This window comes from Nicotiana sylvestris, chromosome 11 (assembly GCF_000393655.2).
Source record: "Nicotiana sylvestris chromosome 11, ASM39365v2, whole genome shotgun sequence".
In the NCBI taxonomy this organism is placed as follows: Eukaryota; Viridiplantae; Streptophyta; class Magnoliopsida; order Solanales; family Solanaceae; genus Nicotiana; species Nicotiana sylvestris.
The window spans coordinates 6120573-6139246 of NC_091067.1; the positions used below are offsets into that span (position 1 = coordinate 6120573).

At 35.0% G+C, this 18674-nt stretch overlaps 1 protein-coding gene across 5 annotated transcripts; it reads right to left on the reverse strand.

Moving 5' to 3' along the window:
• Positions 1–2682: 2682 nt before the first annotated feature.
• LOC104246893 (DEAD-box ATP-dependent RNA helicase 1) lies at positions 2683–18625 on the reverse strand. Of its 5 annotated transcripts, none has more exons than XM_009802795.2 (12): positions 18528–18625; positions 18188–18344; positions 15283–15517; positions 14601–14855; positions 13471–13625; positions 12864–13041; positions 11676–11863; positions 9410–9614; positions 8658–8763; positions 8275–8444; positions 4275–4354; positions 2683–2934 (listed from the first exon to the last, which is right to left on the reverse strand). In XM_009802795.2, the coding sequence occupies exons 2-10, from the start codon at positions 18313–18315 to the stop codon at positions 8353–8355; spliced, it is 1542 nt and encodes a 513-aa protein (XP_009801097.1). In that variant the 5' UTR covers positions 18316–18344; positions 18528–18625; the 3' UTR covers positions 2683–2934; positions 4275–4354; positions 8275–8352. The 5 variants fall into 5 exon arrangements, with proteins under 5 accessions (XP_009801097.1, XP_009801095.1, XP_009801096.1 ...); XM_009802793.2 differs by having other exon boundaries at positions 4275–4395; XM_009802794.2 differs by lacking the exon at positions 4275–4354.
• Between the last annotated feature and the right edge of the window lie 49 nt (positions 18626–18674).

Genomic DNA, 18674 nt, shown 5'->3' on the forward strand with positions numbered 1-18674 from the left:
CATGGGATAAGCAAAGGGCAAGTTGAATTGTTGCTCCTGCGACAAGTAGGATAAAAAAATCAAGAGTGGCACCTAAAATGTCATACTTCTGTAAATTACTCGAAAAGGTACATGCTCTTAACAATTCAAGATTATTAATTTCAATATTACAATTCATGCATTATAATCCCAACATAATTTTGCCTATGAACCAAACAACTCAATTATAAAGAGTAGTCCATCCAGTGGCCTAATGTGACAAAAGAAGAGTATTCTCTCTCTAACAGGGAGTTGTCAACATCGTTCAATTGGATGCATGTTAATGCACGTGATTTAATTAGTGATGCGCGTGATTTGTGGAGCCCAAAATCAATAGCCTCTAGTCTTAACCGTGGCATCATATCTATCAATTTTGAAAGAAACTTTAGCGCAACGGTAAAATCATCTCCTTGTAACTCATAAGTCACGGGTCGAATCATAAAATCAGTCACTAATGTACATCATCTTAGGATGCTTATATCATATCATTGGGGTGCAACCTTTTTCCGAATACTGCATGAATATGGAATACTTCATGTACCGAGTTGTCCATATCTATCAATTTTCATAAGAGTACTGGCCAAACCTTCCAAAGGTTCCACATTCTTTCTTGTAAATCAACACAATTATCTCATCCTCAACAAACTCTATAAGACAATGCAAAATTGTACCAAGTTCAAATGTATCCCAAGAATATGATAATAATAGATAAAATACAAGTATCTAAACATTAATCTCTGAAGCAACCACCCATATACACCAGAAATGAAGAAAAATATCTGAGTATGAAGATCTCCAATGAAGAAACAAAAATTGGTGTATTCCAATTTTAGAATGCAGTCATTACAATGATAGTTCAAGCTAGGATATTCAATTTTCACCAACAATGAAGAGTTTCAATCACTCAATATGCATACCGATTATCAATCAAATCAAACAACGAGGGCTCCATAAAATTTGTGGCCTAAAGCGAAATTTAATAAAAGACCTTATACTTTTTTATTAGTATATATACACACAATACCAAAAAAAAGATTGTATTGCCATTTTTTCATACTTGTTATTTATAGTATAACATGCTTAAGTGATGAAACCTTTAACTTCACATAATAGTATTATCATTTAAAGTAGTAAAAGGTAACTTAAATAAATTGGATGTAAGACATGTATTTTCAATATGTTACCTTTGATTTTGTTGTAAAAAATATATTTACTAATATGAAGATCTAAGTAATTTAATTCAAAGTTCTAAATTTTTTTAATATTAAAGAGTAGATAATCTTTCTTTCTTTCTTTTGTCCAAGGTTTATTGTATTTTTTTTATTTTTTTTTGCAAACTTTAATATTGTCTAACTTGAAATAAAATCATAAAATCCATTATTAAAAAAATTTTGGGGACCTAAATTAAAGCTTTACTAGTCTCCTAATCAAGCCACATGTCCATCCTCCTGCTATTCTCAATCAAATTTTATAGAGTCTCAATTAAGATAAGACAACAATCAGTGAATGTGTTATTTAGTTACCAAATGTGAATGAAGCTGTTGAATAACACGTTCATGGGCAGTGGTATATAAATAAGTGATGATCATTAATGAGGGCGGCTCAACAAAACTGGTGACTTAAAACAAAAATATATTAAAAGACTCTGAAATTTCTTTCATAATATCCATATAATATTGAGACAAAAAAGTGGTGAGAGAACAACGTATAAGATGTGGGTTAGGCGTAAGTCATGGTATTGAACTCCCTATAAAAAAATATAGCATTAAATAAAAATGATAAAAGGATTGAACCTATCATCGATCTTGTTTTGAACCTTATGATACTTGTCTTGGGATTTCTTAGTTAAAAAAATGAGACACAAAAGAATTTGATTACTGATATGAGGATCTATCAAATGTGATAAAAAGGAATAGCTAATTTAGAGAATTTGATTTGAAATTAGAAAGTAAAATACTAAAAAATATGAAAAAACAAAGAAAGAAAAATAGAATTCATGAGAAGATAAATATATTATTTAATTTAGTGGAAGAAAAGTTTTATCCTATTAACTCATTCAATCCTATATCTACCAAATTTAAATAAATATTAAAATTTAAAATATTTTATCAATAATTGTATAAATATAAACTACATATATTATATAATGATATAGTAGTACTTTATATTTTTGGGGCATTAAATATTTGGGGGCCTAAGGTAAGAGCTTCACTCGCCTTACCCTAGAGCCGCCCTTGTAATCAAACAAGTCTCCACCGACGTACCCTGGGTGCTATACACTTGAATTTTTCTCACAGTATTGTGTAAGGGATCCAAATTTTGGGAATGATCCTTCATGGCAAGGAGTATCTAGGGATTTTCCTAAAGATTAACATATGATTTGTTCCTCATTTTCTTTGTTTGGTTATCTGCGAATTTTCTCACGAAAATGTACTTGCCGATTTATTTCTCTATTAATATATATTAAAGTTACTGACAAAATTAATAATGCTACTAATATATTTTGAAAATTAATGTTAGGAAAAAATTAAATATATGAATATATTATAAAAATAATAAATAATTATAAATAAAATACATAGTTAAAAATATATTATATAGTATATAATATAAAAGGTATTACATAAATATGAAGGTTTATATAATACCAAGGGCATAATAGGCTTTTCAAGTACAAATGTGACTTTTATGATATCTAGAGCAAAGTAAAATGATGTTTGTGTAACAAAAGAAAGAAAAGTGACTTTTATGTAATGAACACAAAGTTGAATTATTTTTATGTAACAAAAAAAAGAGAAGTGATTTTTGGGTAACAAACACAAAAGTTCAATTAACTCTCATGGCAAGTCCAGCTTTCACAATCCCAAATAGGATTAGTCTTCTTGACTCGCCACTGACTGCACGATACATCCAGATCTACATGAAAGAACCAGTTTTTAGACACTAAATGTAGAAAGAGCAAGTGGCATTCAATCAATAGGTTCCAGCTCAATGAAGGAAAGTTCAAAATTGGAAGCTTTCAATAGCAACAAAAACCGCATATTTAAGTTATGTTGTTTTTTCTACTAATGCATTGACACATTGCATTCTGCGGTCCCATTTAAGAGGATATAGTTTCAATAAGATGATTGTGATGGTGAACATCTCAATCTATGCAGTTAATACTAAAAGCAAGTAGCTGCACTAACAGCTAAAAATGATTAAAGCTTTTCGATTAAGACGACTGATGGTAAGCAACCTGCACTTCCAACTAAGAGGTTGTGAGTTCGAGTCTCCCCAAGAGCAAGATGAGAAGTTCTTGGAGGTAAGGATGTCGGAGGTCTATTTGGAAACAGCCTCTACCCCAGGTAGGGGTAAGGTCTGCATACACACTAGCCTCCCCAAACCCCACTAAGTGGGATTATACTGGGTGGTTGTTGTTGTTGATTAAGACGACTGACTCAATTTAAGCCAGACCACAGATGGATAATCTAATCAATAAATCTCATCCCATTTGTGTTTTTTAAGGCATAAAATACATCTTATCCTCAAACACTACTACAGTTCTACCTAGCATCTTGCACCTTTCCCTCAACTGTAAACCTACTAAAGAAGATGGCAAATGCTCGTATTGCTAGGTTTGTTACAGAGGTAGCACCACCACAGTTTGTAAATGTCATGAGACAAAGAGCCTCAAAGATGCTAGATACCATCAAAGAAGAAGAGAGAGAAGCTGGCACAAGCGAGTCACTTTATTTGAAGAGTTCATCGACTTCAGCTTCAAATGCAAAAAGTTCTAAATATTTTCTCAAAGAAGTTCAGAGGTCTCTTTCTGTATTTGGCAGCTAAAGGCTCAACTTAAGCTTGTCTACTGATATCTAGCTGTTCTCCTTCTGCAAATTTTCTTTCTCTTCCTTAGTTACAAAGTCCACAGAGCTTGGTCGAGTTCAAGCTTTGCTGAGACTAGATAAATATTGACTGTATCTGTAAGTAATCTGTGTGAGAAAATGAAAATTCCTCCATCCAACTATCAGTAAACTTCTATTGCTGCTACTTTTAATTTTCCATAAGTTACTTTCTATACATTTAAAAAATTGTTATGCACAGTATGTTTCTTTTATAAAGTATTTTGTTCCACAAAACAAGCACTCGGAAATGGGTTCCAAGCATACAATAAATGCTCTCTCTCTCTCCGTGAACTAAGCTACACCTATTTAGACCAGAATATGAGAATGTAAAAACATTTGTACTTACTACAAACAGCTGAGCAACTTTACCTCGAAAAAACCCATTGATCCCCTTCCCTACACTAACTGATCTCGCGCCTGGCGCTTCTTCCTTTTGCTCTCAACTGGTGCTTTCCTCCAAAACAACAAGACCAAAGTTTCATGTCCGGTTCTGAAATAGAGACATTAAAAATGATGAATCGACAACGACTATAACCCCTAGCCTTCCAAGCTAACAATGTGGGTTCAATTTCCGCTACCTGCTCTATATCTATTTATTCTAAATATTTTAATCAATTCATTAAATCTAATTTAGTTTATTAGAATTAGTACATCATTGAATATACAATTCCCAAAATTCTTTCACAACCAATTCTTTCTCTGTTTCTTTTTTCCGAACAAAAAGCAAAAATACGAAGGAAAAAAAACAGAATGAAAAACGTCCATTGTCTAATGAACCTTAATTCTTAACGTGTGAGTGAGTTCTCCCTCCAACCTCAATCCTCTTTCATTGGTACTGTTGTCTGATTCATAAGATATCAGCACCATAACCCCCTTGTCCTTGTTCCTCCTCCTGGTATCATCCTCTTGACTCGCTGTAGTCACCCTTCATCCTTACAGCCACTTCCATAGCTGTCATTCATCCCACATAACTAAGGGACTGTTCAGATGTAATTGATCGACATTCTTAGCTTCCTTTTCCGTTGAACAAAATGGATAAAATGGAATCTGCTAGCTTCGTAAATGACTAGCTTATGTTAACTAACTGTCCATAGTAAAAGCCATAGCAGCTCGAGTAGAACTGTATAATTAAGGTTAAAAAGCCATTAACTAAAGGTATTCATTCTTCACACCATTAACTAAAGGTCCTTCAAACAAACAAGTTAAGGTGTGGGTGTTGACATTATGTTATAATGGTGATCATTAATATCTGATGAAATATAGTTTTTATAAATATTCTGCAGGAAATAAACAAGTCTCTAGCAGAAAACCCACATAGAGGGATTAGTAGATGCTTAATCAAGTTACCAACTACAATTCTAGAAAGAGCTACAAATGCATTTCCAGCGAGATGCCTTTTTTTAACATGCACACAATCAATCACAATAATTATGCATACACTGTGAATCACTAAATGCAGAAAGGACATGTGTCATTCAATCAGCAGGCTCCAGCTCGATGAGGAAAAGTTCAAAATTGGAAGCTTTCAATGGCAACAAATACCGCGTATTTAAGTTATGTGTATTTTATATCTCATCAAGAGGGTGACAGCAATGGGAAACATCTTTATATTTGCAATTAATATTAAAAGCAAGTGGCGGCACTAACAGCTAAAAATGATTAAAGCCTTTCGATTAAGATGACTTAGGCAATTTAAGCCAGACCATAGATGGATAATTTAATCCACACCCCTATAAATTTCATCCCTTTTGTGTTTTCTAAGTCATACAATCCACCTTCTCGAACACTACTACTACAATTCTACATAGTATTTTGCACCTTTCCCTCAACAGTCTCTCCCAAAACCTACTAAAGAAAATGGCAAATGCTCGTATTGCTAGGTTTGTTATAGAGGTAGCACCACCACAGTTTGTAAATGTCATGAGACACCGAACCTCGAAGATGCTAGATACCATCAATGAGGAGGAGAGGGAAGTTGGCACAAGCGAGTCACTTTCTCGGAAGAGTCCTTCACCTTCATCATCTTCAGCTTATTCTGCTTCATCTTCTAATGCAAAAAATTCAAAATATTATCTCAAAGAAGTTCAGAGGTCTTTTTCTGTATTTGGCAGCTGAAGTATCTACTTAGGCTTGCTGAGAGTTCTTTCAATTTTTTTTAAGTTCTGTACAAGTCTAATGATTTCTAAATGTTTTCCTTCTGCAATTTTCTCTCTTTCTTAGATACGAAGTCTACAAAGCTTGGATAGAGTCCAAGCTCTGCCGAGACTAGATAATATTGACCGTATGTAACCTGTGGGAGTAAAGGAAAATTCCTCCATCGAACTAGCAGTAAACTTCTATTGCTACTTCTTTAAATATTTCCAAAGTTATTTCTATACGGCTGAAGAAATTGTTATGCACAGTACTTTCTGTGTGTTTCTTTAATAAATAAGCAGAGCAATTTATTCCATAAAACAAGAACTAAGGAAGGAGTCACAAGCATATATTAACATGTTATAGCTCAGTGAACTCAGCTGCACTTAACTAGATCAGAATACGAGAATGTCGAAACGCCCATGCTTAATACAACCAATTAGCAACTTTACATCAAAAGAACCTACTGCTCCCCTTTCCTGCTATATAATACTAACTGGTCATTCCGCCCAGTGCTTCTTCCTTATGTTGTAAGCTAGTGTTTTCCTCCCAAACAAAAAGAAACCATAATTCTTAACATGTGAGTCAGTTTACCCTCCAACTTCATTATTCCGATACTCCCCCCTTCTTCCTCCTCTCTCCCTATCCCTACACTTCCTTTGTTAGTCTAGTTCCCTTGATTTTCAGTTTCCCGTTTCCTTCAGCTTCCTTTTCTCTTCTCCTTCCTTTGGTATCATCCTCTCGACTTGCTGGAGTCACCCTCTCATCTTTACAGCCACTTCCACAGCTGTTGTTCTGCGTATTAGTGGTATTTCCGCATAAATAAGGGACAGTTCAGATGTAATTGACTGACATTCTTAGCTTCTTCTTCCATTGAATCAACATGGATCTAATGAAATCTGGCGCTTCAAATATTACCAGCTTATGTGTTAAGTGTCCATAGTAAAGACAGAGAGGGTTGAATTTAGCTGTATAATTACGGTTAAAATACCATCGTAAAAGGTTCTTCATACTAGACTTCTCTTCGGCTTTTCTTTTTTGATAAAGTAATAATTTTATTAATGTTTGAGCAAAACATAGTCACATACAAGAAGTATACCAAAAAGTAGAAAACCTACAAAACGAGATGGTTTTCTACGAATGACACCCATTCTTCATACATAAAGGAAACTTGTGGGTGCACCAAAAGAAATAAGGGATAAAATACTACTCCTAAACTGATTTTTTTTTTTTATCTCTACACCCTCAAAAGCTCTCCTATTCCGTTCCTTCCAAACTACCCACATGACAGCTAGCGGCGCAAACTTCCATGCACTTCGTCTCCTACTACAAGTTGACTGGTCGCCTATGTTCAATGGATCTAAAAATAATCAGAGAACTCAAGGTACTACAAGATTATTTGATTTTTCGTTTTCCTCTCCTTCAGCTAATCCAATACCAATATTAAAAGTTATGCAAGAATCATTTGTCCCTCTTCACACTTTAATCAATTGTTACTATAAGAGTGTAACTTTTTAAACATAAAGAAGAAATTTCAAGAATAGCACTAAGCCTGAATGTATTTACATTGTCTAGATGAAGATAACTGCAATAGAAAAGAGCTAAGTTGCGCGAACTCGTCGATTTTGGTGCCGTCCCCGTCCCAATACGAGGCGGGAGCGGGATACGTCCCGGATACAGTCAACTGACTTCGGACACTTTGACCGAAGTCTATCGACCAATTTGGGAGAAAAATTGAGATTTTGATTTCTCAAAATCAAAAATAAAACAGATTTAGGAAAATGAAATAATAATGTCCATCTTGGAGAATCAAAGATTGAATTCTACAACATTCATATAAGTTTTTCACAGAATATCTCTCATAATTTATAATATTTTTATAGTTCTATTTTTTATTAGCCGAATCCCCGCACCCGTATCCATATCCGGATCCGCACCCCCGAATCTTAAAATTTAGATTTTGCCGAATCCGATACTCGGATCCGTCCCCGTATTGGATACCTGCACCATAGTCCGAGCAACTTAGGAAAAGAGATTAAAAAAAGTACAGGAAAACCCCTTACAAATTACCACTGTCAAAAAGAAACAACGGGAACACTTTCTTCTGTTAACTCTTTTGCACGGCATTCACCAAAAGAACCAAGACCAGTGGTGACAATCTATAGGCTAGCAGCAAGAAACATAATCTCATAAAAAATTAAAATCACATAATAACATCGAAAATGTAGATACTCACCTATGGTATAATCATACCGGGTTGGCAACTCAGTGCTACACCATCTAGGAAAATGGAAGTTATCCTCACGGCAGCTTTTCACTTCTCCTTTCTCACATTTGAAGACTTCAATCTAATCTTGCTCTTCTTAAACTTTTCTGATTCAACATTCTCTCTAAGTTTCTCCAAAGCTTGAGGATAAGGAAAAAAGAGGTTCAATTAAAAAGACAAAGAATATCAGAAGAGTAATTGCAGAACTTGAGCAAATATTTATTTTCACCGAAAAGGCTAATATGTGATCTCGAGTTGTGTTCTCTTCATAATTCTCAACTACATCCACATTGACCAAACAATTAGTCATGCAGAGTACTTCCAATATGTTGAAAATGAGAAAAGAAAAGTACCTGAGGTATATACAGAGTTGAGTGATTCTATTACTTCAGATGAAACAGAATATGTGGGGCAAGAGTCACAGTCAGCTTTTTGTAACAGCTTCTTGAACCGCTTAACCTGAAATAATTAGCATTGGAAACTCCATATTCAAACAATAAAGAACAAAGCTAGGAACATTTGCTGCAAAAAGCAAAAGAAAGTTTAGTGATTTGATGTCCCAAGTCAATGTCCTCCACCAAAAGTTATGTCTCGGAAATGGTTAAGAAACCTAGTGGTATATGTAGTTAATAGTCAGAGATTAGATCATATTTTTTGAAGTATGTTCATAAATCATACTTATTATCTCAATACAACACTGCAATTGCTGTGACAGTTAGGAGCATAATATGAAGACTGAAGGAGCAAACCGACAGTGGAGGACGTCTTAACTTTATGGAAGCTTATGAGCTTCAAGATCAGACTTCTTTTTCAATTTTGTGACCATTTGATGGTTGGGAACCAGCTCAAGTAGTCATAATTCTAATGTTAGGGAATACCTCAGTTAATCCAAGATGAACCCCCCACCCCCCAAAAACAAAACCAAAAGAAAAAGTACTAATTGTCCTAATATCATGCAACAGTAAGATTTACTACATCAGGTAATTTACAAAATGTTAGTTCCCTTCAGGGCCGGAACTTTAAAATCATTTTACAAAAGCAGATCATTTAAAGTTAGAAGGCAACCAACTTTAAACCTTCACCTCATCATCACTAAAAATCATACCTCGTCTTTGCGTAATAAAGTAAAGCAACATCCACTTTGGCCTGCTCTTGCCGTTCGACCCGCCCGATGAATAAATGTTTTTATATACGCAGGCATATCATAGTTTACGACATTTCTAACTCCTTCAACATCCATTCCACGAGTCATAGCATCAGAGGAAATAAGAACCTGCACTTTTCCTGCCCGAAAGGCGTTCAATGTCTTGCTGCAGGACAAAAGTTCACAATATGAAATTGCACTATTGTACACTTGAATAAACAACAAGAAATACCACAACGTTTACATAGGTATTCTTGCACGACAACATGTTTCCTAAATAAACATAACACCACCTTTATACAACATCAAGCATGATGACCAAAAAGTTTCTTTATTCTCTACTTCTTTTTCTTCTTTTTAGAAAAGTTCTCCATTTAACCCAGTTCCCAGAGTTCAAAGCCACAATAAACTCAGATTGCGACCGAGACAGAACAACACCAAACATTCCCTCTTTCTAAACCTATAAAAATTGACAGCGGTTAATAGTCACTTGAATTAGGGTAGATAGGATTTCTTGTGAGATGCAGACATTCTCATATGGCCACACAAGATTGTCTTGTGATACATCTTTTGAGAAAACTGTCTCTGATGCATAATTTTGGGAGTAGGGAAAACTATCCCTATTGTCAAAAACCTAAGATTTTTACACTTCTAAAATATTACCTTGGAAACCGATAAGCAAAATAGAACTTATAACAGTACAATAGTACATCAAAATTTTCCAGCAACCTAGGTGCTCCTTGCATCACTACCTTCAGTTAGCTTCAGTAACATGTGTGCTCATGCAAAGCATCTTTAGTACATCTGACTACAAAGAGCAGTCACTTGAATTAGGGTAGATAGGATTTCTTGTGAGATGCAGACATTCTCATATGGCCACACAAGATTGTCTTGTGATACATCTTTTGAGAAAACTGTCTCTGATGCATAATTTTGGGAGTAGGGAAAACTATCCCTATTGTCAAAAACCTAAGATTTTTACACTTCTAAAATATTACCTTGGAAACCGATAAGCAAAATAGAACTTATAACAGTACAATAGTACATCAAAATTTTCCAGCAACCTAGGTGCTCCTTGCATCACTACCTTCAGTTAGCTTCAGTAACATGTGTGCTCATGCAAAGCATCTTTAGTACATCTGACTACAAAGAGCAGTCACTTGAATTAGGGTAGATAGGATTTCTTGTGAGATGCAGACATTCTCATATGGCCACACAAGATTGTCTTGTGATACATCTTTTGAGAAAACTGTCTCTGATGCATAATTTTGGGAGTAGGGAAAACTATCCCTATTGTCAAAAACCTAAGATTTTTACACTTCTAAAATATTACCTTGGAAACCGATAAGCAAAATAGAACTTATAACAGTACAATAGTACATCAAAATTTTCCAGCAACCTAGGTGCTCCTTGCATCACTACCTTCAGTTAGCTTCAGTAACATGTGTGCTCATGCAAAGCATCTTTAGTACATCTGACTACAAAGAGCAGTCACTTGAATTAGGGTAGATAGGATTTCTTGTGAGATGCAGACATTCTCATATGGCCACACAAGATTGTCTTGTGATACATCTTTTGAGAAAACTGTCTCTGATGCATAATTTTGGGAGTAGGGAAAACTATCCCTATTGTCAAAAACCTAAGATTTTTACACTTCTAAAATATTACCTTGGAAACCGATAAGCAAAATAGAACTTATAACAGTACAATAGTACATCAAAATTTTCCAGCAACCTAGGTGCTCCTTGCATCACTACCTTCAGTTAGCTTCAGTAACATGTGTGCTCATGCAAAGCATCTTTAGTACATCTGACTACAAAGAGCAGTCACTTGAATTAGGGTAGATAGGATTTCTTGTGAGATGCAGACATTCTCATATGGCCACACAAGATTGTCTTGTGATACATCTTTTGAGAAAACTGTCTCTGATGCATAATTTTGGGAGTAGGGAAAACTATCCCTTTTGTCAAAAACCTAAGATTTTTACACTTCTAAAATATTACCTTGGAAACCGATAAGCAAAATAGAACTTATAACAGTACAATAGTACATCAAAATTTTCCAGCAACCTAGGTGCTCCTTGCATCACTACCTTCAGTTAGCTTCAGTAACATGTGTGCTCATGCAAGCATCTTTAGTACATCTGACTACAAACTTGTCTAGCAAATCAAATAATGTAAAAGCTCAGAGCTAAATTAAAGTTGTTTAGAGAATACATCTACAGTACCTTCTTACAGATTGACGTTGAAGACGAGAATATTCCTTGAACTCAATTTGCAAATTGTCGAAAAACTTAAGCAAGGTGCATAATCTATGAGTGGACTCCACAGATGATGTGAAAACAATTGATTTCTCCCCTTGCAGACTTTGAAGAAGGGAAACTAGATAAAGTGGCTTGAGCTTCGATTGACATATCTACTCAGAAAGAAGGTAAATTCACCAATATCAATCATCTTCTAGTGAAGAACAGTGTCTTCAAAAGCAAAGGATGCAAAAATAGCAGCAATTCCAATGGGAGCGAAAAGTGATAAGTGAGGTGCACACTTTTTCAAATTGAACACATACCTGATATACTTGAATATAGTACTTCAAACACTAAATTGCAATTGAAATTGCTAACATCAGCATCCAGTATCCGACAATGAAAATATTTATCCAACAGCTCAAATTAAACATCATTAAAATGTAATTTGGAGAGGAATCCTAACACTCAAAGAGCAAAAAACCCTTATTCTTTATTTCTTTTCCTCCCTTTTTTTAACTGGGGGAAAAAAGAACGGCTTTTTTCTTTTTCATCTTTCAATGTCAATCGAATTGCTTCTCACTGGATAAATTACTTTCTGAAGCACATTGCTTCCTCATAAGGCGATAACCCTCACATCGCATTGCTCCGTTGCTTTAAGCAATGGAGTGATGTTTTTAGATAAACCCTCAGCATTACTTCGTCCCACTAAGCAACGAAGTGATGGTTTTTAGATAAACCCTCACTTTGTATCACGCTGTCGCTTTAATGGTGTGGAGAAGTAGGGAAGACATTCATGTATGAGTGTTTAAAGACAATCCATGAGGTAAATACACAAAACAGTTTAAGCCAATGCTTTTAGAGAAAATAAGGTGTTGCAAAACAGAGATTTAATGAAAGACTACACTGGAGCAGTAACTTCTGCTATGTGAGCATATCTTTAGAACACAAAACAAAGTTCCTCGCAAAATAACATAGCTAAATTAGTAAATGCCTTAAGAGTTAGGAGCCAACAAACTGTATGATTTTTTTTCTTTTGATAGGTTAGGCAAACATGAGTTCTAATACTCATTAAGATAAATTATATGCAATAGTAAACACATTTCAGGCACATCAGGAAAGAGCTGATAATGTATAAATAGAGATTATTTCATTCAAGTAGCATAGTCCCACCACTTTAAATGATTTGAGTTCTTCAGGCAGCTTGTAACGTCTTTCTCCAGTCGTCAAAAGAAGAGGGTGATGTAAATCAAGCTGAGCAAGTTTACTTGGGTCTTGTGTTAGTGTGGCTGATAAAACCATCTTTGCAAGCCTTGGATAGGCTTTGCCCTTGAACCCTCTTTCTGTGCCCCTGCATTTGTTTTAAAGCAATGCTTAAAATAATCCCATACTTGAAATGGACAAAAAGAAAACAAGACAGTGAAATGCCTATATGCACTTCGATCCCAAGGAGCAAACTCAATGAACCATCACTTGATCAAAGGTCCAAACCTTCTAGCAAACTTGCATCCACTAACGCAAACACTTAGGCAGCCTTAGTTTCAGATAAAAAGTGGATACATTTTCATGATCACAAGAACCAGCAGCTCCATAATGAACTGGTTTGACAGTCAAAGGTATAGTGCAATTGTCATAAAGCAATGAACCAGACTTGAATAATCAGATATTCACTTCTAGTATGATTAGAAAATTGTCATATCACGACTGAGAGAAGATGTGCATCTAACAGGAATTCCACATTTAAGCAATTCACAAGGGGGAGGATAGGAATAGAACATACACTCTCCTGATTGTCTTCAATGAACCATAATTGCAAGGAAGAAGATCATCAGCAGAAGGGAAGTTCCCATCAATTGAAAAGCTGGTCAGCTGGATGACAGTAGGCAGCCAGGACTGATAAGCTTCCCTTAATAACCTATCTGTTTCATCAACAACCTACATGATACCATGTAAGTCAACCATTAGGATCTCTTCCTTGTTTGTTCTTCAACTTTCTTTTCAAAAAAAATGTAAGTCAAATGGTTCAACAAAGCATAAAGAAGAATAAACGAGCAATATCAAAGTGTGTGCCCCACACTCACAAGACCTACTACTACCACTTGAAGTTTAATGATTAAGCTGAAATAAATTTTAATTGTTTGAGTCGCTAGCATTCTATGTTTCCCTTTTCAAATAGGAAGGAGGCATTGAAGCAAATAGAATAACAAATACATTATTCTTTTTAAATTGAGAAAATATAACTTTATTGCTAATGAGAAAGCTCCCATATACAAAAGGTATACCAAAAAGTAGAGAGTCTACCGATAGATATGATTCTCTGCAAAAGACACCTCACGGGTGCACCAAAAAGACATTAAAACGGGAAAATATTTCTCAGATGTACGAAATCCAGCTCTTTTGCTTAAAAAGCTCTCCTATTTCTTTCATGTACAGTTATTACTGATTGATCAATTTATTGATATAAATGAAGATGGTGGAAAAATATCAAGTTCAGTGGTTATGGTGTCATTACAAAGCTACTAATGTAAAGACATTAACCAGCACATGTGCTGCTAAAGCATGCACTTTTGTGGTCTGTTGTATTTAAATTGGCATCACCCTATTTCTAGAAAAATCCTTCCAAATTATCAAAAGGTACTTCTCACTTCCCAGTGCCTGGTTTTGCTAGTGGCCTTATAGACTAATGAGATACCAGACTCTAAGGAAAAGCAAAAAGTTAGCTGGGACACCTAGCTTCTTAAGATGAGCAAGATACTCCCAGACAGAAATGCGTTATGCCACGATAGTTTAATACGGACATACTTATATCAATATGGTAGGACTCAATAAATGGCAACAAAAAGATAAGACTTGGGGTCTCGTGTAAATATACATCCTAAGAAATTCTAAGCAACTAAATATGCAGCTTACAAGATAACATAGATGCTCAAGGGTAAAACCATCAGTGTTATTGATGTGGTCCATCAGTCTTCCAGGTGTTGCCACTAATATGTCTACTGCACTTTGTAACTCGTATGAGAATTCTTCAGGATCATAACATCTGCCATACTCAACACTGGGTTTCTTGATGAGCTCAGAAATTTCATCCGAAATTGATGACTGACCAACTGCCAAGCCGACAGACAAACCTACTGCAGGTGCAAGAGCAGAGAAGACCTCTTTGACCTGAAAACAGAAACAAATGATAACAACATAACCTTCTTCCGAGAAGTTAGTTATCTGTATTTGCATGTTAAAGTGCAAATATAGAGTCTTTATATATATATATATATATATATATTGTGCAAGTGGAAATGTAGATACGTCTATTTTTAAAGCCTTTGAGGTACAAAGAAAAAATTCCAACAAATTATTAGATTGCTAGTAAAAGGACTTTCAGGAAAAGCATAAACTTTTAGTTTTTCGGTTTTGGGTGATCGGTAGCATAAAGTCATAGTTCTAAGGCGGAAAAAACCTAAGGATCATCGACATACCTATCAAAAAAGAGAGCCAAAGTTAGAAATGGGGCAAAGATTTACAGGTAATTGAGAATTTGAGTAATTATGCACTACACATTTTCCAAAACTAAAACTAAAAAATCAATGTGAATAACCTGCAAAGCGAGGTCTCTAGTAGGCAAGACCACTAGTGCACGAAGACATTTTACAGCACGTGTAGACAGCATCTGAACAATTGGTAACGCGTAAGCAAGAGTTTTTCCGCTCCCAGTAGGTGAATTTATACAAAGGTCTCGTTCAAATGAGCCAGGTCCAATTGTTTCTTGCCAGACAGCAAGTTGCACGGGAAAGAGTGAAGTGATGCCCATATTCTTCAAAGCCACCACTAACCTAGTGAAGAAACATGCAGGGGTAAGAACAAGTTGAAGTGGAAGTGTAAGAAATCCAGTATGAAGTGTCACGGAAGCAAAAGGTATAAGTGCAACTATGTTTCAACTGCAGAATTTATAAACAATAAAGCTTTGAAAGTACTAAACTGATGATATCTGGGATAAAAAATGAAATTTTAACTTCAAAAGTGAGATGAAAGGTTAACTATAATTTCATTCTGCTCATTTCCTTTTCACGAAGGAATGAAACACCTTTTTCTTTCGCGAAGGGATTAGGGAGCATTATTTAGGTCAGCTAGCAATTTTCACCAACAAGGAAAGCATGAAATTCAAAAGGATGATCAAATTGACGGCGAGGAAGTATACTCCTATTTTGTAACCTAATTTGATCAGGTCAGTCAAATCAAATTTTACGAATACTTTGCCTGTATGCTTGTGTAGCATTCCCTAATATTTCTTTCCGCGACTTTGTAAGAAATAAGTAATTCGCGCCAGTAGATTGAAACTTGTTATGATCTACACCGGTCCTATAGCTTGAATAGGATGTACATTAGGTACGCGACCAAACAGCTTCATCCACCGGAAACTAAGCACTTCGTTTTTGATCGTGCATTCCCGGTGTCTAGTTTACAGTGTTAGAGATGTATATAGGTGCCTGGGACAGTGGAAAGTAAATAAATCAATTCGGAAACTTTGGCAGATGATACCAGCATGCTTTTTTTGGTCCATATGGAATGAGATGAACCATAGATGTTTTGAAGGAGTCTCAATCCTTCTCATCTGCTTAAAACAAGATGTGTCTTGAACCTTTTTTCTTGGAGTAATCTTCACTCTGTAAATAGTTTTAATGAGTTTTTTTTTTTTTACTCTGTTAATTCCTTTGAATGCATATAGGAGATCCACTGAAAAGGAGCTAACCAATCTTTTGCCCACTGTTCTAATTTTGGCATCTACTGGATGCATTTCTAATATTAACCTCTAATTTGCACCGGGCTGCCCTTTTTTAAAATTTTATTGGTAGCAAAAAATAGTCAAGTACTACGCTAGTACTGAACTTCACAAGGTGAAAGGCCTCCTGCAAAAAACAAAAAGGATAGGCTCCTCTATACGAAGTCATTTCTGTAGTGAGCTAATAAAGTCAGTCATGCCTATTCCCTATTTCATCATATATATATATATATATATATATATATATATATATATATATATATATATATCCTGTAAATTACATGAAGCTGTCAGTGCGCCTAAACACCATAATTTCTGGGTCTGAATTGAGCTATTATTTCTATCAAAACACTTTGCTTTCCTCTATAAAAAAAATGCTGAAAAAAAACCCTCACAACTGTCTCGTTGTCGGTTGCAGACAGAGGCGGATCCAGGATTTAGAGGCTCTGGGTGCCAAAATTTTTGAACGTAGTCATATTACAATTTACTAAATAGGGTATAAATTTAATCGGTTCGGTCTATTTGGATTTCGGTTCGGATTATTCGTCTTTGGAGTTAATATAAACAAATCGATCGAGCAAAAAGATTACGTAATAATTATGATAACATGGAAAACAAGTAAAAAAATTCAACTGGATTATGAATTTTGTACAAGAAAAAAGGCTCGTTATCATTTTAGCTACTTAAGGCAAAAACTTATACTAATACGCACTCTAAAGATTAAGGAAGTCTACAGATATTTTTCAATTTATATTTTTTATGAAAATTAATTCACTAGATATTATATACAATTGTCCTACTTTAGAGCAATCTGACAACAAAATAAATCCTGGAGAAAACAATTAATTTTTTATTATCTATTGATAAATCACGGAGGAGTTAGGAAAGTGCAACAAGGGGGATTTCTTTGAATAGATTTGTGAAAGAATTTTTTTTCTTATATTTTCTGTTAAATGTTTAAGGAAAAAAAAAGGAGAAAAAAAATCAAAATAAATTAATAAGTTCAAAGAAAAATCAATAGGACCTACTAATAAACAAAAAAGAGCAATTAAGTAAAGAGAAAGAAGAGACAAAAGGATCCTCATGTAATGGTCTTAAATGCACCAAACAAAAGTTTTTAAAACAATGAGCTGGGCAGGATTCGAACCCCCACCATTCGGGTGAAAATGGCGGTGCCTTACCAGTGGCACCTTGAGCCATTTTGTTACTGAGGGTGCCACTTAAAATATTTGTATACATTCCTTCTATATATACATGTATGTATACATACTATTGCATAATCTCGGTCAAAGCTTGCGGGTGGCGTACCACCCCATCCCTTACACGTAGATCCGTCCCTGGTTGCAAAGCCAGAAATTTCACTTGGGTATCAATATAATGAACTATATACACACGAAGACGCTTAGGGGATTCCAACATATAGTATATACTATACAATTAAAAAATTGACCTAGCTATGCAGGCGAAGGGGTATAAATTGACACCTGTTTACTTTTATTTTTGCTTCTTTTGGAGGTAACTTCAGCACTTTCTTAGTGCTAGCTTTTGGCATCAGTAATACTTACCTTTTTTCAAATAATAAAATAGAACCAAAACATTTTTATACATCCCAAAATAAATAGAATGTCATATAGATTGTGAGACATGATTAGTTAAAAAAAAATCAAATTCAATAATTTTAAAAGACAGCACCTATATGCAGTTTCTCAAGATTAAAGTGTACCTTGGATCAAGAAAAGGCACAAAATCGAGAGAGCATTGATCAAAGGTAGTAATATCAATTGGATTTCTCATCCATGGCACTACAGGGATGTTTTTCTTCTCTTTTTTCATCTCCTTTTCTTCCTCCATTATCAAGCTCCCCCTTTTCAGCTGAAATCCTGAAAAAACAAAAGGAGAACACCAAAATTAAGCTCTTTTTTTTTAAATTTATTCAATAAAAATCCAATTATAAACATAACGACCAACCAGAAACAGATACAATTACTCAATTAGTACAGTTGAGGTCACTTTTTGTTGCAGAAAATATCTTATGGACAGTAAACATACATAAAAATCTATACCTTTAAAGGGTTTTGAGCGCGAGATAGTGAATACAGAGAAAGAGAGGAAGTGAGGAGCTTGCTGCAGAAAGAGATGGAAACTGAGCAAAGTTAACGGCGGGAAGTTGAGGGCTGATAGTTCAATTTGGGTCAACTGTTTTACGGTTT